This window comes from Chlamydotis macqueenii, chromosome Z, assembly GCF_036417535.1.
Source record: "Chlamydotis macqueenii isolate bChlMac1 chromosome Z, bChlMac1.mat, whole genome shotgun sequence".
In the NCBI taxonomy this organism is placed as follows: Eukaryota; Metazoa; Chordata; class Aves; order Otidiformes; family Otididae; genus Chlamydotis; species Chlamydotis macqueenii.
Window position 1 is genome coordinate 18,272,698 of NC_141593.1, and position 21,775 is coordinate 18,294,472.

At 39.0% G+C, this 21,775-nt stretch overlaps 1 protein-coding gene across 1 annotated transcript in view; it reads right to left on the reverse strand.

Annotated features, from left to right (window-relative positions):
* ANKRD55 (ankyrin repeat domain 55) overlaps positions 1-21,775 on the reverse strand; it is a 46,604-nt gene that overhangs the window by 14,536 nt on the left and 10,293 nt on the right. The window contains exons 4-8 of the mRNA XM_086770921.1: positions 20,889-20,998; positions 17,489-17,549; positions 13,842-13,970; positions 2,198-2,382; positions 326-493 (exon numbers count right to left, since the gene is read on the reverse strand). Of these exons, the coding sequence (XP_086627047.1) occupies positions 326-493; positions 2,198-2,382; positions 13,842-13,970; positions 17,489-17,549; positions 20,889-20,998 (653 nt within the window). The remainder of the gene's footprint in view (positions 1-325; positions 494-2,197; positions 2,383-13,841; positions 13,971-17,488; positions 17,550-20,888; positions 20,999-21,775) is intronic.

Genomic DNA, 21,775 nt, shown 5'->3' on the forward strand with positions numbered 1-21,775 from the left:
ATCCTGAGGATGAAAACGTGAAGTTTATTTTATTATTTGGCAAAGCTCCTTTTGTCTTAAGGTAACTAAGCAGGAGCTGTACTCACGTTTTCTTGGTTCAGAACCTACTGGTGCTCAGCAGACTAGCACTGTAACCGCAGTGATGAGCCTTCAGTAGATGACTAATTCTAACATTGCTATTTTGGTGGAAAACTTGAACTGAGTATTGCATATGAGTCGAGGAGACAGCACCCAGGGCTCAAATCCTTCAGTAGCATACAAAAAGCAACGCATTTGTTTTCTAGTCAGTGGCAATGTGTGAGCAAGATGTGAACTTTTGCTTTACCTGCTCTCCTGAGACAGCAGCTTGATGCATGCTGTGTGCCCACAGTACATTGCATATGTCAGAGGAGTGTTTTCATTGATGTCTCGAGGGCTGCTGTCTATCCCCAGCTCTAGCAACGTCTGCACACAGTCAGCTTTCCCTGCTGCTGCAGCCCAGTGCAAAGGTGTCCTACAGAAAAGGGGGACTATCATTAAAATAGATAAACAAATTTACTATTGAAACTATTAATGGCATAATGAGGTGTGCTCCTATGCTACTCGACCAGATTCAAGACATCCATTTTAAGGAATTCTCCAGCAACATACCCTGCACTGATGTAGCTGCCAGCGGTGGTGATAAGGCCATAGAGTGGCAGCTCTCTATGTGCGCCTATTTAGCTGCAGAGGCAGCAGATGTGGAGCTGCAGAATGCCTATACACGCTATGTAACAGCATGTCTTCCACTGCTGGAGTTGCAGAGTGGGAGGACTCTCTGAAGTTTCCAGAGCAGAATTTGAAAAAAATCTTTGTAGTGTCCACTGCATAGGGACAAACTCTTCTCATCTTTACACCAAACACAATTAGAAATGGTTGGCTCAGGGCTCTCTGTGAAGATAATAGGAGAAGAAGTCTCCTCCAGATGAATGAGGAGGACTGGACACATCTACCACACGGTCATTGCCCCTTTGCCAGTTTCTGTGTTCTTTGATGAGCACAGACTGGAGCAGATATAATTGTCTTGAATCTGTGTAGGGGAATCAAACCGATTTTCTACTTGGCAGAGAATTTGCATCTTGTCTTTGGAAACTTTTCGGTTTCCAAATTGTTATATTTTGTTCCTGTGAAAAGCACAGAAAACACCATAAGAAAACTGTGCAAGAATAAAAAATAAAATTGACTTTTCTCTGCCTATTTCTTTGCAGTGATTTCAGGATGGTGTGGTCAGGAACACAGCAGAATGGAAATCTACTGTGTGCTTAGAGTGAACAGCTTATCTTTCCCCCTCTTCAAGTATAGTACCTTCTATGGAAATATCTGAGAACATGTAATAGGAGGTTGTGTCTTACTGAGCTCTTAAGAGTAGTTAAATGCCTCCCTTCACCCTCTTTCCATAGAAACACTGGCTTCTCAACTACATTTTACTGATGTTTAGAAAGTTCTCCAGAACCCTGTTGGTTTTATTTCTGTTCCATTTTACTTCCCTTTTCCATGAAGAATGCTATTATTTTAAGTACCTGAACACCTAAGCCAAGAAAACCTTGGCTTTTGCTCCACTGAGCAGGATGGTCAATGCAAACAGCCAGTTGGTTCTGTTTGCATTAAATAAATTTACAAGCAAAGTTCCAAGGGAGGTAGGTGTGGGCTGAAAAAAAGGAAGGAAGATGACTCTTCTGCACTTATAATACAAGGATTTCATCCTGGAAGGAATCAAATGCCTTGTCAGAATGGAAAGTGAAAGTCCCCTGGTCCGATAGGAATACTCTCTTAGTATCTTAAATGCAACAAGGGAACATTGCCATTTCTTAAATACAAATAGCAGCAGGATCCCAGTTTCAAGCTGTAGGATCTTGTTCTATTGTTTTGAAAGGAATGTTTACTTTTGATTGAAAGAAGTTAAGTCAAGTGGCTACAAAGTCATTTCACACATAACCTTATCACTTCCTACCAGAAACAGAGTTAAAGAACATTCCTACTAGTCAGTTATTATACTAGATATGATACATGTGAACTGGATTGCTTTGCGGCGTTTCTGAGCAAGCATGGTTCTCTAAGTACAGCTCATTAACTAGGCCATGGCCTGTGAAACAGGAAACACGATTATAGAACAAATAGAGCTAGTCTCAGGTTAATAGAAAGGAAGCAGCAATTTCAGTTTCAGAGTTTCCATGGTTACCTGTCATCCACATCAAGGGCCTGCAGGTTGCACTCCGGGACTTTAGCCAACTCACTAATAATATCACTGTAGCCTGCAGCAGCAGCAATGTGCATACATGTTTTGCCATTCTCGTCATCATAGTTTATTATTGATGGTCCCTGGTAGTGGTCCAGAATGATGGAACACAGAATCCTGTTGCCACTCTGGAAGGAAGTTCAGACAAGAAAAGCATTTTAGAATAGAGCACACACCAAACTGCACTTTCTGTGCTAGAGAATGCTAAATACAACAATGATATTTTGTTTTACGTATGCCAGACTCCCCAGGTATGAAAGCCAAAAGCTTCCAGTCTCCTGCTGGGAATTGGGTTTGCTTTATGAATTTCCTAGAACACTTTGAACATTGGAAAAATAATAAATAATGTACCACTGCAAATATCTCCAAAAGTTACAGAGTGTAAATTACTCAGCAGCTTTCTCAGAAATAACTTGGGGTTTTTGCTGTTTTACTAAGCCAGAGTCCAGAAAGATACGAGCCTATATTTTCTCATAGAAATTTAGGGTTGGAAAGGACCTCAAAAGACCAGCCCAGTTCTGTGAACCTTTCCAAGTACACCTAGAAAAGCCATGTCAAATATTTGCTCAAGTGGTTCTTGAAAACTTTCTTAGCTAGTTTGCTGCAATGCTTCAGTGTCTTAATAGAAAGCTGACATAGTTCTCTAACCTGCAAATGATACTGAACTTTTTCTATCCTAAATTCGTGGAAATAGAGAAAAAGAATGAATGATTTTTTTAATAACAACATAGAAACACAAAGCTGTAACAGTCTTTCTAGTTCATCAAATTCAATTCCCACAGTCACTTGTAGCTATGTTACATCATCCCTTCCATGAATTTACTGTGTCCATTAAAAGCAATTAGTTATTTTTGTCCCCATTATTCCCAAAGCAAGGCAGTTCAAGAACTTGTTTGTTTTAATGGTTAGTACCTCTAATTTCTGTTCATACTCATGGCTGATTTGTCTCCCTTTGTTTCTGTGCCAGCATGATTATTTAGATTAAATACTTCTTTCCTCTAGCTGGTATTTGTTCTTCAGATGTATTCATAGACAATGATCATATCCCTTCTGAGCTGTTCTCTTGCTGCTCTAATCAATCAAGGTCTTAGAGGTTTTCCTTGTAAAATATGCTTTCTGTTTCTCTCATCAATCTACTAGGCCTTCTCCTTTTTTTGGTGTATCCTTGGAGAGGGGCAATTAAAATTGTGCCTAGTCATACACAGACGTTTTTGCCAGATCTTTGTACAGTGACACTAGCTCTTCCCTATTGGTGTTAGAAATACCTCTTTTGTTATCTTATAGAAAAGCATTTGCCTTATTCACGGCTATGTTCCATTAGAAGCTTCTAGTCATTTTGGAATACGCCTTTATACTTTGGTGCTTCTTTTCCATAGTTGTTTCCAAACATAGAGTTTCTAGTTTCTGGGAGGACCTTTTGTTGCTAACACTCAAGTATATGACTTAAACATTTTACTCTATTCATTTTTGTCCCATTTGTGTTACGCTAGACTTGAAGATGATCCAGCTTCCCCTATATGGTATCCCCACGTGTTTCTGCTAATGTCTTCCAATTTTTTATATTGACAGATTTCACCAGAAAGCCTCTGTATTTCATGCCAAGTTATCATGAAAATACAGAGCAAGACACATTTCAAGCCTTATCCCTGAAAATAATTTCCATCCAGTCTCTATTCAATATTTAATTATTACTCCTGACTTCATGATTTTGAGATATGACTGATTTTGCTTCTCTGTACTTTTGCCTGTTATTTTTTTAAGATATCTACTTATTCTAAATATATATTTTAAAGACAGATAGTCATCATTTATATCTCAAGCCTCTTCTACACACTTTTCTTCTCCGCTCTTGGGATACAGATTCCTGCTACATTTTGCACCATTAACAGGATGCATTCCAGGTCCCTGCAACCTTCTGGTCCCGGAACTTCTCAGTCCAGCTGAGAGTTACCTTAGTTTACCAAAATGTGTCCCTTTGAAATATTTTATATTATAAATGTATATATTTGTATATATATTTTGTATATATTTTGTTTACTCACCTGTTTAATTTAGAGTCTACTCATGATCATGCCATCCAAGCTTATTTTCTATGACCAGGCATTTTATAACGTCCTCCTTAACCGTGTTAAAATTATTATTAATTTATAGTTGTGTGAATGTCTAATGAAAAAAGAGTGTTGATCTCCATCTTCAGGAATACCAAGGTTGTATGAATAATTGTTGGTTTTGTTCTTCAGTCCCTATGCCAAATGTCAACATCCTCCATACTAGCGTAATTCTTGGTTACATTTTTTTTTGTCACTAGTGTCAAAGACATCTCTAGTCACATTCAGGGCTAACTGAATCTAGAAATCTATTTTATACTTCTAGTACTACCACAATAAACATCTATCTATTACCATCCTTCTCCAACTCAGTTTTGATACAAAAAAATTATTAACATGCAGTATCTTACTATTTCTGTATTTGTGTTCTAGTGACACTACTATTTCTCTAATTTTATACTGTCTTGCTAAGTCCAAATTTCACATCCTGCACCTACAGTTTCAGTCCTTCAGTGTTCTTGCATAACTCTCAGCACTTGCATAAAAAATTTCCCACTGTTCTTACTGGCATTTTATACATTTACAGATGGTTCTATCTCCCACCAATCTTCCATTTTCCAGACTAAACAAACCATTTCAACCTCTCTTCATGGGTCAAGTTTTTCAACCCACTTATCATACTTGCTGCTTACTTCTGGCCTCTTTCCAGTTTGTCTACATCTTTCTTCAACCATGGCACCTCAAATGACATAATTATCCAGCTGAGGCTTCTCTCCTAACACTGAAAATGACATTGCTACTTCCTGTAGCCCACATGTATCACACTTCTGTTAATATGTCCCAGAATGATGTTTGTTTATTTTGTATCAACACCGTAATTTAAACTCCTACTCACTTTGTGATCCACTAGTCTGCTACTCTACTACTCTTCATTTTGTGCAAATGGTTTTAATTTTTCACAGTTCTGTACACAGTGCTGTTTTATTAATTTAAGTTCATTCCTAGAATTTATCAAAATAATTTTGAATTTCATCCTGATGCATGAAGTGCTTGCTGTGCTTCTAATTTGGCTCTAGCTGTGGGTTATATACATGTTCTGTATTTTGTCACCTCACTGTGGAACCAATTAAAACATTCTTATGATAAATCCCTGGTTGGATGGTCTGTGAGATGTCCACCTCCAAAGATTATTTGAACTGTTCTGAATGTGGTTGATAGAGAATATATGATGTGTGATATGAATCCCTGGGTTGATTTTGATCGCATTACTCCTTATTCTTCCCCACTGAGACATCCTGTCTTTGAGCTGAATTCTGGATGCATGAATGCAGGCTGTACTTATAGAAATTGTGCTATCGGTGTCACTCAGTGTGATTAAAACTGTGTGTACCGCTCAAACCAGAAAGGGACAAAGACTTGGACTTTTTATGATCACTCTATTCACCACCTGCTTAACAAGCTTTCTTGTGCCATGTGATGAACTTTGTCTTGTTGGCATTTTCCCAGTAGTTCTGTGTTTTATTAGATGGTATTAAACTCATTAACTGGCATTTAGACATGCTATATCTAATAGCTTCTTATCTGAGGAAGCAATAATTGATTTGAAGACAGCTATGAAAATTCTGTCCTATTTTAACAATTCAATCAAATGGTTAATTATGTTTTCTAGATAATCAAAGGATGTTTCCTAATATTTTGAAAGAGATATCTGGCCAGCTGCTCTGTGGCTTTCCAGCTCTCTCTTAGGAATGCTTTCTTATCTTTACATTCATCTTGGCTTTTTAAAGTTGCACACAAAATTCTCTTAAAATGCTTACACTGCCCTTATTCTTAGACTGATAGTTTTGAGGTCACCAAAAATGTAGTCTTCCTGCGGTAAATTTACCATGAACCACAGTACTATTGTTAGACCAGGATGTTCAGTGGTAAATTTACCATAGGAAAATTACATGTTTTTGTAACCTTACTGTATGTATCCCTACATTTCATCTTCCTTTTTTTTTTTTTTATTCAAATACTTTTCATCAATGTTCTTGGAGATTATTGGTTATTTTTGCTATATGTTTCTACATAATTCTGCAGGGCTCCCCCCACACTTTTCTTTACGCTTTGGTCCCATCTCACATCTTTATCTGCTTCTGCCTATTCATTCTCCTCAGTGAACTTTTCTTTCTTAGATCACTGATCTAAATTGGGCTTACTTGATGAAGAAGAAATGTCCTAAAGCCTTGATCCAGGAGCCCTTGCAAGACAAACTCTCATTGTTGTTTATGCAAGTTTTTGTCTGAAATTTCTGTCATCTCCAGACAGTGGCAAACAACAAATTCTCTAAAAGGGTCATTAGCTCTCAGTTGCACTTGATTAAAACTCCATTTTCTTTATGTTGGTTAATAAAAAGCTCAAATTCTCACAGTTGCATCTCTCAGTGCTTTCAAAATAAGAAAGTAATTCTTCAGGAAATATCCACCGAATCAAGTACCATGAGGAGAATTGTGCAAGTTTGAGACACTTTTCTGGTTTTGACACTTTTTTCACCTATGTCTACTCATTGATCCCCATTGTTACCACAGCCCTTTCTTACACTTTAGCCCTTTGTATGTCCAACTGATATGTAGAAGGATAGTTTTACTTGGAAAGTTAATTGTCTGTTATGTAATGTTCTACCATAATGTTGCATTTTATTCTGCCAGATCTTCAATCATACATAGCACATATTTTTCCTTGTTCACTGCACTGTACGGAGTGTTATTTTTTCCCCCTCATCAGCATACTCTAGCACACTAGATATTTTGATGCCAAAGAGAAGAATCATGTGAAAGAAGTCTGCTAAGCTGGCTTGGGGCTACCAGCAATGCAAAGGTGGAAGGGGGAGAGGGACAAGCTATGGACCACTTAACTGTTTTCAGGAAACCCTGATAAAGTATTTTTCTTCCAAGCAAATGCCTTTGGAATTTTTGTGGTTAGGTTATATTTTCCTGTATTTTCTGTCTCTTTGTATTAGTGTGCTGTTTAAAGCCTTCCTATATTTATAGCCAGCTTTGCTGGATGGAAATTCCCCACTAGCAGCTCTCGATGTTGCTTTTTATCATTAGCATTGCACTTTAGGACAGTCTCTCTTCTTTTTCTACATTCCCTCCTCCTTCAGTTCCACACCTGTGAATCCAAAGCTTTGACTTCCTCTTTGATGTCCTTCTGCTCTGACCCTAAATTGCCTGACATTTTAACCATTATTTCACTCCTTTCTGCAGCAACAAGCAAATACTATTCCCACTGCACTGCTCTGGGGGGTAACTTACTTTTATAGAGAAGCACCATAAATTACTATAGATTAAGTAAAATTTGCATCAATATTTTGGGCTTCCTCCTGGAAACCATCTGTGCACCACTGGGTGCTGTTTGAGTTTTATGTTACAGAATTCTGACTGGTCTCCCAACTCTTTTATCTTTCCTCTTATCCTTCACAAACAGACACATAGAGTATATTTTAATATGAAATTGACTGTAACAGGGCCATTAAAAAAAAAAAAAAGCAAAGATCTTTTTATTCTTTCCTGAAATAAAGAAACATGAGCCATTTTGAGTATTAGTTGAGCAACCCATAGCAAAATTTGAACAAATAACTAGTCTGTGAACTTTTTTCCTTTGTAGCTCAGGTTGAGGTTATTACATTGGTAAATACATCTTTCATTTCAAAGTCACCTTTTTTTTTTTTCCTTTTTGATTCTGAAATTCAGTATTTACTGAAAGAAAAGGCCATTCCACAGATTTTTCCCACATGGCTCTGTTGGTTGGGGCTTGAAAAGCCTTGATCTTTGACTCAAGGCTTTGCTGGCAGAAGTCCTGCATTGAGTTACAGCTATACTGGCAAAACCAAACTGTTCCTCCACTACAATTTTTTCCCTTACGGGATTAGTTTCACTGAAGTGCAGTTTTCCTCAGGTTCATGTTCAGACCACCATGGCAGTGTATTATGTCATTACCTTTACTGTAACACAAGTTCAGAATTTCATCCTAGAATCAGAGCAAGACAAACATAATGTTGCATTAACAGTGAGGATAAAACTGGTTGGAATCAGATACTCAGGCTGTATCAGAACAACACATCCCTGTCTCGTTGTGGATGCAGTGTCTGCTATTTTAAACATGGAGAATGCCAGACTCAAGAGCAGAGACATAATATGTCTCCTTCTAGTCTGCAGCAAACATAGTGTAGAGAGAAATGTCCACAAAGCTGGCAGCTTGGGTTGCTGAAGAGTTTTGCACACACGGGAGCTTTCTCCCATTTTTAAGGACTTCCAGCATCCCTCCTCTGTATCCCAGACTAGGGAAAGCAGAAGAATGGAAGGACCTTCACTGTATGACCACTGCTGCCATGCCCTGGATGCCAAATGGCTGTGTAATAGCAGAGAACCAGCACAAAAATTCAGAGTACCCTGTGGTTTCTCTGTCCTCAGGGGACAGAGACAACTGGACCCTGTGCTGAGGAAAGGAACAATCCGTAATACCATCTTCAGCTTTCCTCCTGCCAGGGAAACTTTGCCAGGAATTGCCTGGATGCAGCCCAGGCACTTCACAGGGTGTGTTTCTGATGGCAAACCAATATAAATCAACAACAACTCTACTGACGCCACTGTAGTTACATTGGTGAGACTCAGCCAGCTCAGAGAGAGGTCATTTGTCTTCTCCTAACCCTAGTGCTTCAGCTTCAGACACCCACTGAGACAGTGTCTCTTGCAGACTCAGAGACACCCAGCTTGGCTTGACTTTGCAGTACTCTTGGAAAGAGAACGTGTTGTTGCACAGGATACTTTGCCCCATCATCCTCAGGGCACTGCTGCCTCCAGAGGACATGGTGTTTTTAAAGTATTTGTCCTCTCAGCAGCCTTAGTGGGTGTTGGAAAAAGCTACCAAATGACAAAGGCAGTCATGGAGGCATACCTCTATGGCTATCATATGTCCCTGCCTCTCTCCCTCACTCTTTGCTCAAACAAAAAACTGCATGACATACTGGCCAAGTCTCTCTGAGAACTTGTTTTCACTTGGAGTCTTCTATAATAAGTGCGTATGATTTACTGTGTAAATGACTATGGCTATGACTAAAATTACTTGGCAGCTTTCCCCTGCTAGTACATTGTTATGAGGACTGATTTCCCTGGATAAGCTGTTTATGTGCTTTGAAAAAGAGTTCATCTTTTATTCTGCAGTAGAATAAGGATTTATTCTTTACTACTGTCAGAGAAATGGAAACATTTGTCTTCCAGTGCCTTTTTGTCAGGCATAGAGATCAGGATATTTATAGATTTGCAAAAAGTGTGGTGCATGTACATTACTCATGTTCTGGCATCCACTTGCAGAGTTACACATGGACTGTACGCTGGGAAGAAATCTGGCAATTATCCTGGACTTACCTATATAGGTTTTGCCTGAGACAAATTCCTACTAAACTTGGTGGGAGTTCTGCAATTGATTTCCCTGGAAATCTGATTGGCATGAATTATTACTTTGTCAACAGTATGCTCATACTTGAAGGACTTACTGTTTAACAGTAAATTATTTCAGGTAAAGGCAGTTTTTCTGATGATCTGGTTGTATTTATGAGTTTGTATATCAATACATGTTCAAGTCACATAAAGGGCTTTGGCTTATGAACTGACATTAAAAAAAGTGGAGAAATAGGTTACACCTATATAAAAAAATAAGTTGCACTAGGGAACATCCCTGAACCTTGGAACTCGGTTGTCTGTACTGGAAAATTTTTAAAATCCTCCCTGGCATGGTTTTGGCTTGGGCCAATTAACACTGTCCCCACCAGCTCCTAGACATAGTTTAGGAGCTAGCGTGGGCCACAGACGAGTCCCAGTAAGCAGTCTGCATACAAACGTATCAGAGAACAAGAGAGTTTAGCACTAGGGACACAGGCTGTCCTGTGATAGTTGGCCTCGATGCCAGAGCCAAGACTCAAGCACATTTAATTTGCTATTGCAGATATTGTCACAACTTTTTTTTTTTAATTTTTTTTTTAAAGCTTCTAATGGTATTGGAGCAAGTTTATTTCTTACTCAAAACTATTTGCAAACTCTCTTCCTCCTTGTTTTGCTCGCTCTGTGGAGCCCTGGTGCTATGCAACGTTCCAGCCTCCATGAGCAGCAGCTGTACCTTTGCTGGAATGACAACATTTACACAAGAAAGGGATTTCTTAAGGGTGTGCTTTAAAAATGGAAATGGCATCTGTTTCGAATTTGTTTGCTAGCAGTCAAAATTGTCTTTAAAGCTTAGTGACATAAAAGAAGAAATCACTACTCTCCCTTTCTAGCTATCTCTAGAAAACTGCATGAAACAAGAAGAAAACAAGTACAATTTTGCAGTGAAAGAAATCTGCCTGAAACCAACCCAACTGTGCGCTGTGCCTAGCAAATGCATCTTTTCTGGCTGAATCCAACAACGAACATGTCTGCCATGGAGAAATGCCCACTAAGTTTTAAGAAGTCTTTGGAAGTCTCTCTGAATTCTTCCACTGTAGGCAGCCCACAGAAAAAAAACGGGGTGCTGGGCAGAGAGAAGGACCGCAGTGATCCCGCAGGAGAGACCCTGGCCCCAAGCCACCACTGCCTTGCCTGGCCCCTTCCTCTGCCCTGGCTGGGTGGCCAGCCGTGCCCTTGAGATGCCCTGCAGCAATAGAGAGATTCCTTCCTAGAGATCCTTAAATTTAAGTATGCTCTCACCTTCCAAGTAATCATGGAGAGGCTGCCATGCTTGCTCAGCCAAACAAAACTGAATAATTGCCTATGCTTTGCTTTTACAATGTGTTTAAGATATACAGGTATTTAGCTCTGCTCTCAGGAAGTCGGGGAATGAAATAATTGCATTGTTGCCATGGAGCAAATATGCAGGCTCGTAATTTTTTAAAACTTTGCACTCTGAATCAACCTATTAAAAAAATCATAAGTGCAGCTCCACATGGCAGAATATTATTTTTAATGGCTTGTTTTTAGTTGCCTTTGTTTTACCCCTAGAGGTTTGCATTTCTTCACTTCAGAATAAATCTTTGTTTGATTGTTTGTTTACACTTTAAATGAAAGCTGATATTTTTACATAATCATATGACTTTGGGAGCCAGAGTTTTAAGCAAGAGACAAAGAAACTTCTGGTAAAAATTGTGACAACTGGCAAGGCAATGCAGAAAGAGTCCAAAACTTCCCAGGCTATTTCTCAGGCACTTACTAATACTACTGTGACACTGTACTATGTAGTATGATAGTGTATACTTTATAGTATATACTATATTTTGCTAGGATTTCAATGACATCATTATCTAGAACTTTTAGCACAACTTTACGCTTTGTTCCAGTGTCAGCTAACAATTTTTAGTTGCAAAGATGTCTTTCTTTTTCGTTACAGCAATTATTGCTGGCTGCAATGAAAGGGGAGAAATACCTCTTGAGACAGACAGCCCTGTCTGCACCAGCGCTTAAAAATACTGCATGTGTGAAAAGTGTGACATGAGATATTCTGTGCAGTGCCTGGTCTTCCCCTTGCTGCACTTTTAAAAAATGAAATTAAACACAGGGCCCTATTCAGCTGAGAACAACCCCTGCAGCTGGTGCTGCCTGAGGTCTGTGGGTCTCTTGTGCTCTGAAGGCACTAATACACTTCTTAAAGGAAAAATATCCCCTTTCCGGCAGCCACGGAGGAGGCTGTTAGACATAACGATAATCCCATCCAGCAGAGCTGTTGTTCTGCTCTCTGTCTGAGCAAAGTCATGCTTGTCCACAGTGTCTATTTCTCCTGGGCCTAATAGGGCAGCAGAGAGCGCTGGCTGGAAGTATTTTTTCTTGATCAAGCTTAAGTAAGAGAAATATTAACAGATGTATTCCACGCTCTGGTATTTCAACTACTCCTTCTGGACCTAGAATATGGAGAAGTATGTGGATGGAAGAAGCAATATATAAGGCTTCATAGCAGGAATCTCTAAAGAAGAAAAAAAGATTGGTCAACCTGCATATGTTTCTTCTGATTTCTGGGAGCAGTTTAAAGAGAGAAAGAAGAGAGATTTGTGGTGTGCCTTCACTTGAGGTCAAGTGGGTTTCGTGCAATTTTAATTTCCCCCTTTCTCAAGGGTTATTCTGCACTTTTATGAGAGAAAGGGGGAGGTGGGAGTTAATGGTGGAATTAAATAATAAAATTTACAAAATACAAAATCCGTGAAAGATTAAGGTATGAAGGGAACTCTGGGAGTCCTGATATGAAGTGGATTTTTGTCTTTCTGTTTGAGAGATACCTTGTTCCCAGAACTATGATCCAGACCACTGCCTAGCCTGCAGGAGCTTGTGTCAGTTTCAGGGATTTCCCACTGAAAGCAGCCTGTGTTGGAGTAAGCCTAGTAAAAATGTGCAACATATTTTAAAGTAGATACCTTTATTCTCCTAAGGTAAAATAGCAAAGGATGTCGCACTATTTCAGACTGATTAGGAATAAAGAAGAACAAAACTGGTGTCAAAATAATACGAGTTGCAGAGGCCAAAATATACCTCTACTTCAGAAAAACAGAAGTTGAACCTATTGTACGTGAACCACCTGTGGGAGGCTGTGGTCAAAGGAAAGAGATTATTCATCCTAGATGTCCTTACTAATTTACAAATATAGTATGTGGCAATTCAGAGCTTTTAAATTTCTTTGTTGACACATTTTTTAAGATGAGTGAACTTAGACTAAAGGCGAGGATGCAAATATTTAGTCATTGTAGGAAAATGTTACTGGATTTTCGTGCAAGTTCTATTTCTGCTTATCTGGTGTGCAGGTGTTTTCAACACTGATACTGCAACTTGCTATGGCAAGTAAGCAAGTAAAAACATGTTTATATAATTTCATCTGGGAAGTTTCCTGCAGAAGAGTTTAGGCATAACTTAGTAAATTACACTGTGTTTTAGACCACTTGCTACCAAGTGCATAATACAGTGTTTAGTGCCACATTAAACCTGTGTGTTTTTCTTTTCTGATGGTGGCCTGAGTAATTTTTAGCAATTTGACTTTTTTTTTTTTTTTTTTTTTTTTTGCATAGGAGATAGGAAGATACAGCTCAACAGGAATTGTGGTTGCGTTTTTGTCTTCCTTAATCTCTGGAGAAGCAGGACCTCAACCCTTCAACAATGATAGCTGTTGAAATACATTTTAACTTGTGTTTATATTATTTTATTCTCAAAGACATTGGCAAGACTATTTAAGCAGCTGATTTCTGCAATTGTGATTTAGTGAAAAAATTTAAGCATGAGTTCAACATAAAGCATAGACATAGTCCCAGTGATATGAATCATAATTTTGTCTAGGTCAACAGTGCTGAGCCTGTGTTAAATATGCCTTCCTCTCCAAATAAGATGTTAGATCCTTGATCCGCGCCCACTGGCAAAATGCTCTTAGTGGGCATTCCTAGCACCCATCTTCTTCACTTTAGAGCCAAAATAATTGCTTTTGGAGTATTTAGGACACGTCAATAGCCAGCTCAGGTCAAGCAACTGCCTGGTGAAACCGTGGCTGTGGCTCACCTGTACTGCCCAGTGGAGAGCTGTTTTGAAGTCTTTGTCCACCAGAGTCAGGTCTGCTCCCTTGTGCAGCAGGGTCTGGGTGTGCTGGGGCCTGTTGTGGAAAGCTGCCCAGTGGAGTGAAGTCATTCCCTGAAAGTCACAAACCCAGAGAGCAAAAGATTGTCACTCACAGGAGCACCCTTCCAGCCTCTGTAGACAAGCTAGACAGTTCTGAAACCATTCAGGGCTGACAAATTCTTCCCTCTCCCTCTTGATTTGGAGTGATTAGTAACAGCTTCTGAATTAGTGGAGTCATAAGGGGGAACCAAGCAGTTAGCTTTTCACTGTTATTACAGAAAATGAATACAGATACAAATGCTTCTTTCATACGTGACTATAGCCTGTTATAAGTAATGTATGGCCAGGACCACAATGGCTCACTCCTCAGTTTGGATCCTGTGAGAAAAACCTGTTTTAGACTGGTGCTTTGACATGACACAGTGTGATGTTTATTTTAGTTCGTATCTTTGATCCAAAATAAATATTATAAGCCAGTATTCTAGCTGGCAGGAATCAGAAAGCTAAGGAACTGGCCAAGTGATGTCAACAAAAAAGTCACAATATAAACATCTCATATTTACTGTTTAAAGAGAAAACAAAGCAAATGGTAAGCTATTGACCTGCATTTTCATTCCATCCATTCATCTCCATCAGTCAGTCTTGGTAGATCAGAGAATTCATGGCCTGTATTTACACCTTCATCAGCTGATGTAGAGTGTATTTTACTCTACATCCATGATAGTAAAGATTTCCTGTATAAATCTACTCATTCAATGTGTTTCTTAAAAATTGCTTGTGTTGTTCAGATGTTGCAATGTTTTACTTTAAGCAGGTGTTGTTTATTATTTCTTATCAGGGAAAATGCATTTCAAGAGTCTTGCCTGGTTTCCAAAATGATAAAAAGGCAAAAAAGGTGGAGTGAGAAAGAAAGTACAGCTTGACATAGAACCCCATAAAGCCAACTGGCAGCAACCCAGACAAAGTACGAGCTATAAAACATTGATGCAGACAGCTTATCAGTGCATTAATAATGGAAGTTGTTAGCAGTGACTTTCTAACTAAAAGCTTGAATGCCCTAACATTAATTTCTCTCACACATCAGGTATCTTATAATGCTTTTCAGGTCCCCAGATGGCTTAAGTGTAGGTGATGACAAAATATAGCAGTTAAACAAGATCAGTTTTGGTTTTAGTTAGGTTTTGCAAAGCTTAATCATGGGGGTTTTGGTTTTGTAAAACGAAAAATGAGGGTAAAATCCTCCTTTAACTGAAATTAACAGGAGCTCTACCACTGACATCAGTGGACCAAGGTTTTGACACAAGTGACTTTGTACTGTTGATGAACACTCAGTATCTGTGAGTGCTGTGAAGTGAGGCTTCAGTAAAGTGATTTCCAGCTGGGAAACAGGTCCTTACTCTAACTCCTGCAGAGCAGGAAAAATAACTGAAAGAGGAGAAGCTACAGTATGCCAGGCCAGCTTTCTGTCAGCTGCTCTGTCTGTTGATACAGACAAAAAAAAAAATCACCTTTCTCTCTGTTTCTACTGTGGTAATAGCAGAGCCAGCTGTAATGTAAGAGATTGAGAACTGTGGGTAGGAATCAAAGATCTCTCTAGTGTAGGAATGCAGCTCAGAGAGGTCAGTAGCAGATGCTTAGTGAGAAAAGATAAGAAACAAGACTTCATGATGTACAGTCACCTAACATTTGGTAATCAGGCTAAAAACTTTATATGACATCCAGACCTCCACAAGGTAAGGATGCATTTTCTGAAAAAGTAATTATTTTAATTTTCTTTAAAACTGCTGCCTGATAATTCATGTATGTGTACTCATCATTTTAGCTGTAAAAAATGGTTAATAATAGTTGTCTTTTCATCTTCTCCATGCAATTTATGATGCCATGGACTTGTATTATATCATCCCTCTGACATAGTTTCCAAGCTGAAAGTTCTATTGCAGTTAGTTTGTTCTAGTTGCTAGCCTGCCTGTGAAAGGTAGCTACTCTATAACTAACACCATATTTGTAGTCCCTTTCTGTTTCTTTTCTTGTGTATCCTTTTTTAGATTATTCTTGCAGCCAACATTGAAGATGCGGGTGTACCAAGGATTCAGAGAGAGCATAATGCTGCTCCTGTTTTGTTCTCTATTTCTTTTGTAATAATTTGTACATTCCACGTGTCCTTTCGGAGCACCCAACTGAGCAAAGAGCATTGAGCTGGTTGTAGTGGGAACACACACAGGTGGTCCTGCTGCGGTGGACAATGGCTGTTTACCCTACACCCATCTGATTTTGTGCATGGTGATACCACCCTTGAGTGCCATTTGTAGATAGACTACTGTTCATGAGAGGAACCATGAGAGTGATATCAAGTGAGAGAAAGCATGAGAGTGGTATCAAAACTGTCAAAGCTGAAGTTCCAGCAAAATATAATACTAAAGCTGAGATACCCCAAAATTTGCTCATTTATAAAAAATAAGGAGAAATAGGGGACACAAAAGGAGAAAAAATCAAGAAACAGTTGTTTTGCTGAGATTCAAGGCTTTTTCAGGGAATTTTTCTTCTTATTGTCATCTCACAGGCTTCATAAGTAAACCCACAGAAAGCCACAGTTTTGGAAACTACGAAACCTCCAGATGTATTTCTTACTGTTTACACATTCATCTATTCGTCAGGGTTTTTCTTCTCAAGTATAAGATGGGAAAATCGAAGTGTTTTACTTATGCCAAGAGAACAGCTCTATTAGCTGCCATCATTCATGAGGATCCCCATTTTTCAGAAAATGAGGATGTTCAGGGCTTACTACTGACACTTGAACAAGTATCTGCTCAGTGCCAAATGACAATGAGGTGAACTAAAATTTCCAAATTACATGTAGCGATGCATTATAGCAAAGTATTACAGCTTGAAATTATGATCCATGGTTCCATGCAATTTGTTAGCAACACAATTCAACACCAAGACAAAGCATACATCTAGTTTACGATGTTGTGAGCAGGGTTTGCAAACCATTCAGGGGATAAGGAAGGTTCATGGTAAGAGGGAAAATTAAGAACCCTGTGGCAGTTCTGACACCATGGAGAAGAGATGGGTCCTTTAGCAAGGACACATCTTCCTTAGAGTGAAGACAAACATATGAAAAGACATCCAGAGTCTCTCCTGTGTCTTGACTTCTCTATTGGGAGAACATATTTGGGAAGTCAACACTCTCCTGTGTACACTATAGATACATATACAAGGCACAATTCTTTAAGGACCAGAGGATATAAAAAATTTTCATAGCTCCATGGCTGTTCTGTGTAATAACAGCTTTCCAATATTTTTCCTGAGAACAGTACTTTAATGACAGGATGATTGGTAAAGGTGAACATTGAGGAACTACGACACTCATAGTTGGCAGTATAAGGAGAAGGTTAATTAGCCTAAAAGTGCATCATTTGTAGTAGAAAAATGAGATAATGCTTTGCAGAGTTCAGCAGAACTATCATACAAATTTTTGACTAACACATAGTCTCATCATAAAATTGATAGTACAGTGGACTCTTTCTGAACAGCATTACTTGCATGCCCCCTGAGTCTAAGACTGTGACTTGTAGCACAAACTTACTCACCTCATTGTCCTGGTGATTGATTTCACTAAGATTTGACTGCTGCAGAAGAACGTTCAGAAGCCTGCGGAAGCAATGACATAATCAGTGTGCTGTACTCCTGACTCAACCTGAAAAATTGACATTTTTTGAGGAACAAAACATATAATTTCAAGAAAAATCAGTATTAGTGATGGGCACAGGTCAAAATCTTAGGTTTGAGCTTTATTGTACTAGAAAAACATGTAGGACTTTATGGCTTACTGTAGCAACAGAAGCTTAGTGCTGGGAATTACAAGCAGATCCACTAGAAAGTATTATTGCACTGATTGCCAGGCTAGAATCAGAATATGTAATACTACACATGTGCAGTTTTTGGTAGCTTAATTGTAATCCTATTTTATAAAATTTTAAACAAACAGAAATGCTAATGACCAATTTCTAAAAGGATTTTTCTCTCTCCTTAACTCTTGGAGTAATATGATGTTGTGTAAGTGTTCATGTGTGTGTATGCATGCATACTATATATTTATGCACACACAAACCAGTACTATTTTACAAGGCAGTGTGTCTGCTGGGATACGGCCATTGTTATGGTATAAAATACAGCAATGCATTGATTCATATTTTACAGAATATCAGACTACAAACACTCCCCTCTGGTGGATGGAACAGTTAAAATAAAATAGTTATAGGAAATATTATTCAAGTGCAATGGTATTTTTAACACTGCATGGATTTTGCTTTTCCTTCCAGTATCCTTTCTGAAATCACCATAGGTTAGGTGAAGACGGTTGTGTTTTATAATAGGGTGCTAAGTGTTTGGATCATATACATGGGTAGACCGTGGAAATGAAAAGGACCATCCTGTCACAAGCTGTAACAAAGCCAAATATCATAGATCCTAACATGGATGTACAGTTCTTATGATTGTAGACAAAGGAAAGACATATCCTTACTGAATGCCTAGGTAAGAACATAATATGAATCTGTGGCTTATCTGAAGGTGTGAATTTGCTAGGAACCTTCAAAACATGAACATTTAAAAGATACGCCATTTTGCAAGGAAATTAAAAGTTGATGAAGTGTCAATAAGGAAACTCTGATAGATGCGTAGATAAACCTGTTCAACCATCCATAGGAAACCAAATAAAAATCTTTTGCTGCTTTTCATCAGAACAATCTTCAACAACTTCCAGTATGCTTTCGGGATTGAACTGTGCTTAGGTGTGTTGATCAGATCAAGCTGAGAATGTTGCATTGACAAATTTGTTCTTTTTCAAAAAATAAAAAACCAGATAATTTAGATTATTCAGAAGAAAGACATTTAGAGCTGCTTAGGGATGATTTGGGCAATTCTGCAGGTGAAAAGCTTATCTGTTGGTAAAGCCATCTTTAGGTGTAAGAAGTCCAAATTTAATTTTTTTTTCTAGCTAGAATATCTCTAAAGGGTGAAGACTAGGCAGATCCCAGTGCTTTACTAGGACCCCAAATCCATTTATTTATGATACACATACTTGTAGAAAGGGGGTGTTACATCTCCTTTTCTGAATCACACAACCAATAACATATTGGAGTCATACTATAGGAACTCTGAAAAGGGTGGCATTTTAGAATTGGTGGGATTAGTGTGGCAAAAATTTGTAAAAGGGAAGAGAAATTTTATGGTCATTTGGCACAGTGACTCAGAATCTCAGAAATTCAGTGTCTGCAAACAGACTGGGTAAAAATGGACTAGTGAGCAAAAAGGTAGCGAGATAACAATAATATCCTTGTAAAACTCATTTATCACATAGTTTTATAATCTGATACATGGTTCTGTGGTTTGACCCCAGACATAATCAATGAAACTAGTGTATGTGAGGGAAATCTCATTCTTTGATTGTAAAAGGTCTATCAACAACAAACTTTGGCTCATTTATATCCTTTGACCATTATGGCAACATAAGTGCTACCACTTAAATACATTGATATTCAGCTATGCAGCTGAGATTGCTCTGCTCTATGCTTACAGGTGTAGATCAGGAAGTCCATTAATTCTTTCCACCTTTCCCCTTAGGCTCAGTAAAACACACTGAAACACATAAATCAATTATCAAATCAATACATAAGTTGGCTGATGACTATCTCTGTCATCTATCTCTTTCTCTGCCCCTAGCACATGGGGTTGTAGCAGTGGGCTGCCAGCTTTCAGACTTGGCTGAGAAGAATGAAAAAGCATTTCATAGCTGGCCACTGCATATACCCTCTTGGCAATGACATGGGATTCAAGAGCGACAAGGACTGTGGTGGAAAAGCTTCTCCCTCAGTGCTCCAGGCATGTCTTCTGAGCATGGGGCAAACCCAGGGAGAAGACAGAGAAAAAGGAATTGAGCAAATGGTAAACTCCTGTGCCCGTATCCATGGAGAATGTGAAAAACATTCAGGGAGCCCTGTGTGCTGCTGGTAAAGTAGATTACCATTCCCCTTCAAGTAGCAGCATGTGCAGTGTTGTACAAACATTGTCTTCTTTCTATGGAGACTTTGTTTAATAGTGACCTGTACTTTTGCAGAAACCTCAAACTATTTTCCCCAAGTGATGCATGAAAAGCAATGATAACATGGAAAATGAATAAAGCTGTTAAAAAAAGCTGGAGAGCAAGATCAGTAGAAATGCACAGAGGTCTGGGCTGGTCTGATATGGCAACAGCAGCAAAACCATAGACTCAGTGATTAAGTCTCATGAACGTTTTGCATGTACTAAATGTTTTGCCTGTCTCTAATGTCTTCCTATCCCTCCAGACATGATTTACTTAGGAGATTTTTTTTAGTTAATTTATTCAGATGTACAAATGAAAATTTGTTAAACCTTCCTATTATCACAGGCTGGAATGAGACAAAGAGGTTCTTTGTTAAGACTTCTTGTGAAGATACTCTGTAGTTACTACTCCACCTTCAGTAAAAGTAGTTAGAAATGAGCCAATCCACCAAACCTCAGCTTCCCCTTTACAGAAGGGGCTTTCAGAGAGGTTGTTGTGTGGAAAACTTTCTCACATTTGCCATGATACTCAGAGGAGAAGTCCAGAGAAGGAGCTTCTTCTTGTGTTTCTTGTGAGGAGGTAGCAGAAAGGTAATTGGTAAGGGGAAACCCAGGGTTTCAACCTCTGTTATAATTTTTTTTTCTTCCCTCCTGCTGTGATCCCTGTTGTGATCTTAAACCAGGCTCCTGACCTTACTTGGCCATGTATCTCTGGTACACAAGTTGTACAATGCTTTTCCTCCACTCTACCCCCCTTATGATAACCACTAAACAAAGAAGCAAGTCACAGCTGTAACTATTACAGCTAACCTTCCTGACCTGGGCTCCCCTTTGGGCTGGGTAGCTTATATGGGAGACTACCTCTTGAAGTTCAACCAGAAAATGCTGTTGGAGCCTGGGACGTACCTCACATCAGGCTCTGCGGTAGCAGCATGTAGTGGCAACCTCCCGTTTTTGTCGGGTATGTTCTGCTTAGCACCGTTTCTGAGCAGGCTGACACAGCCTTCCAGCCAACCCTAAAAAAGAAATTAGAGCATGTCAAAGAGGAAAGTGAAATGCATCAAGCCAGATCTTTGCTTGGTGGTTCTGGCATCCATGCATGACTGTAGCTGTTTCTGCCAGCAGAGAAACTGGTCTTTTGTTTCTCCAGTATAGGTCTCTCAGCACTGAGAGCAGTTTCCCTTTGGAGTTCAAGTCTCAGACTAGCTTGGTCATTCATTTCTGTGATAAGGTGTTTTCTTTATATTGCATTTTGTTTTTTTTTCTGCAGCTGTGGCAAATACCAACTGAGCAAACAGCAATAAAAAACCTGCTAATTCCTGTATCACTAGCAAATGCTACACATATTCCTTCATGTGGATTTAATTATGCTAGGTTAAACCAAGAACATGAGCACTTAATCTCATTTCATTTATGAGATTTTATCAGGGATGGCAAATCAATAGCAAAAAGTTTTGGAGTGTGGTCTTATAAACATTGTTGCATAAGTTTGAATTAGTGACAATGCTAGACTGAAAACAGCACCAAAACAGATGGGATGAATCAGTTCTTGGACTAAAACCTTCTATCGATCACCTCAACAAAAAAGCAAGTAAAGAATCTGATTGTGACTGCATAAATCTTTCAGCATATACTTAAGTCCCAGGGAAATAAAACATGTGTTTATGTGTTTTGTTCAAACCTCCGCAGGCAGTCGATAAAGACCATTCCCTCCTGTGTGAGCTATGCCAGATCGCCATTACCAGCATTTATAGGGAAAAGGTATGGCATGATGGAATTGGAACGTGCCTGTT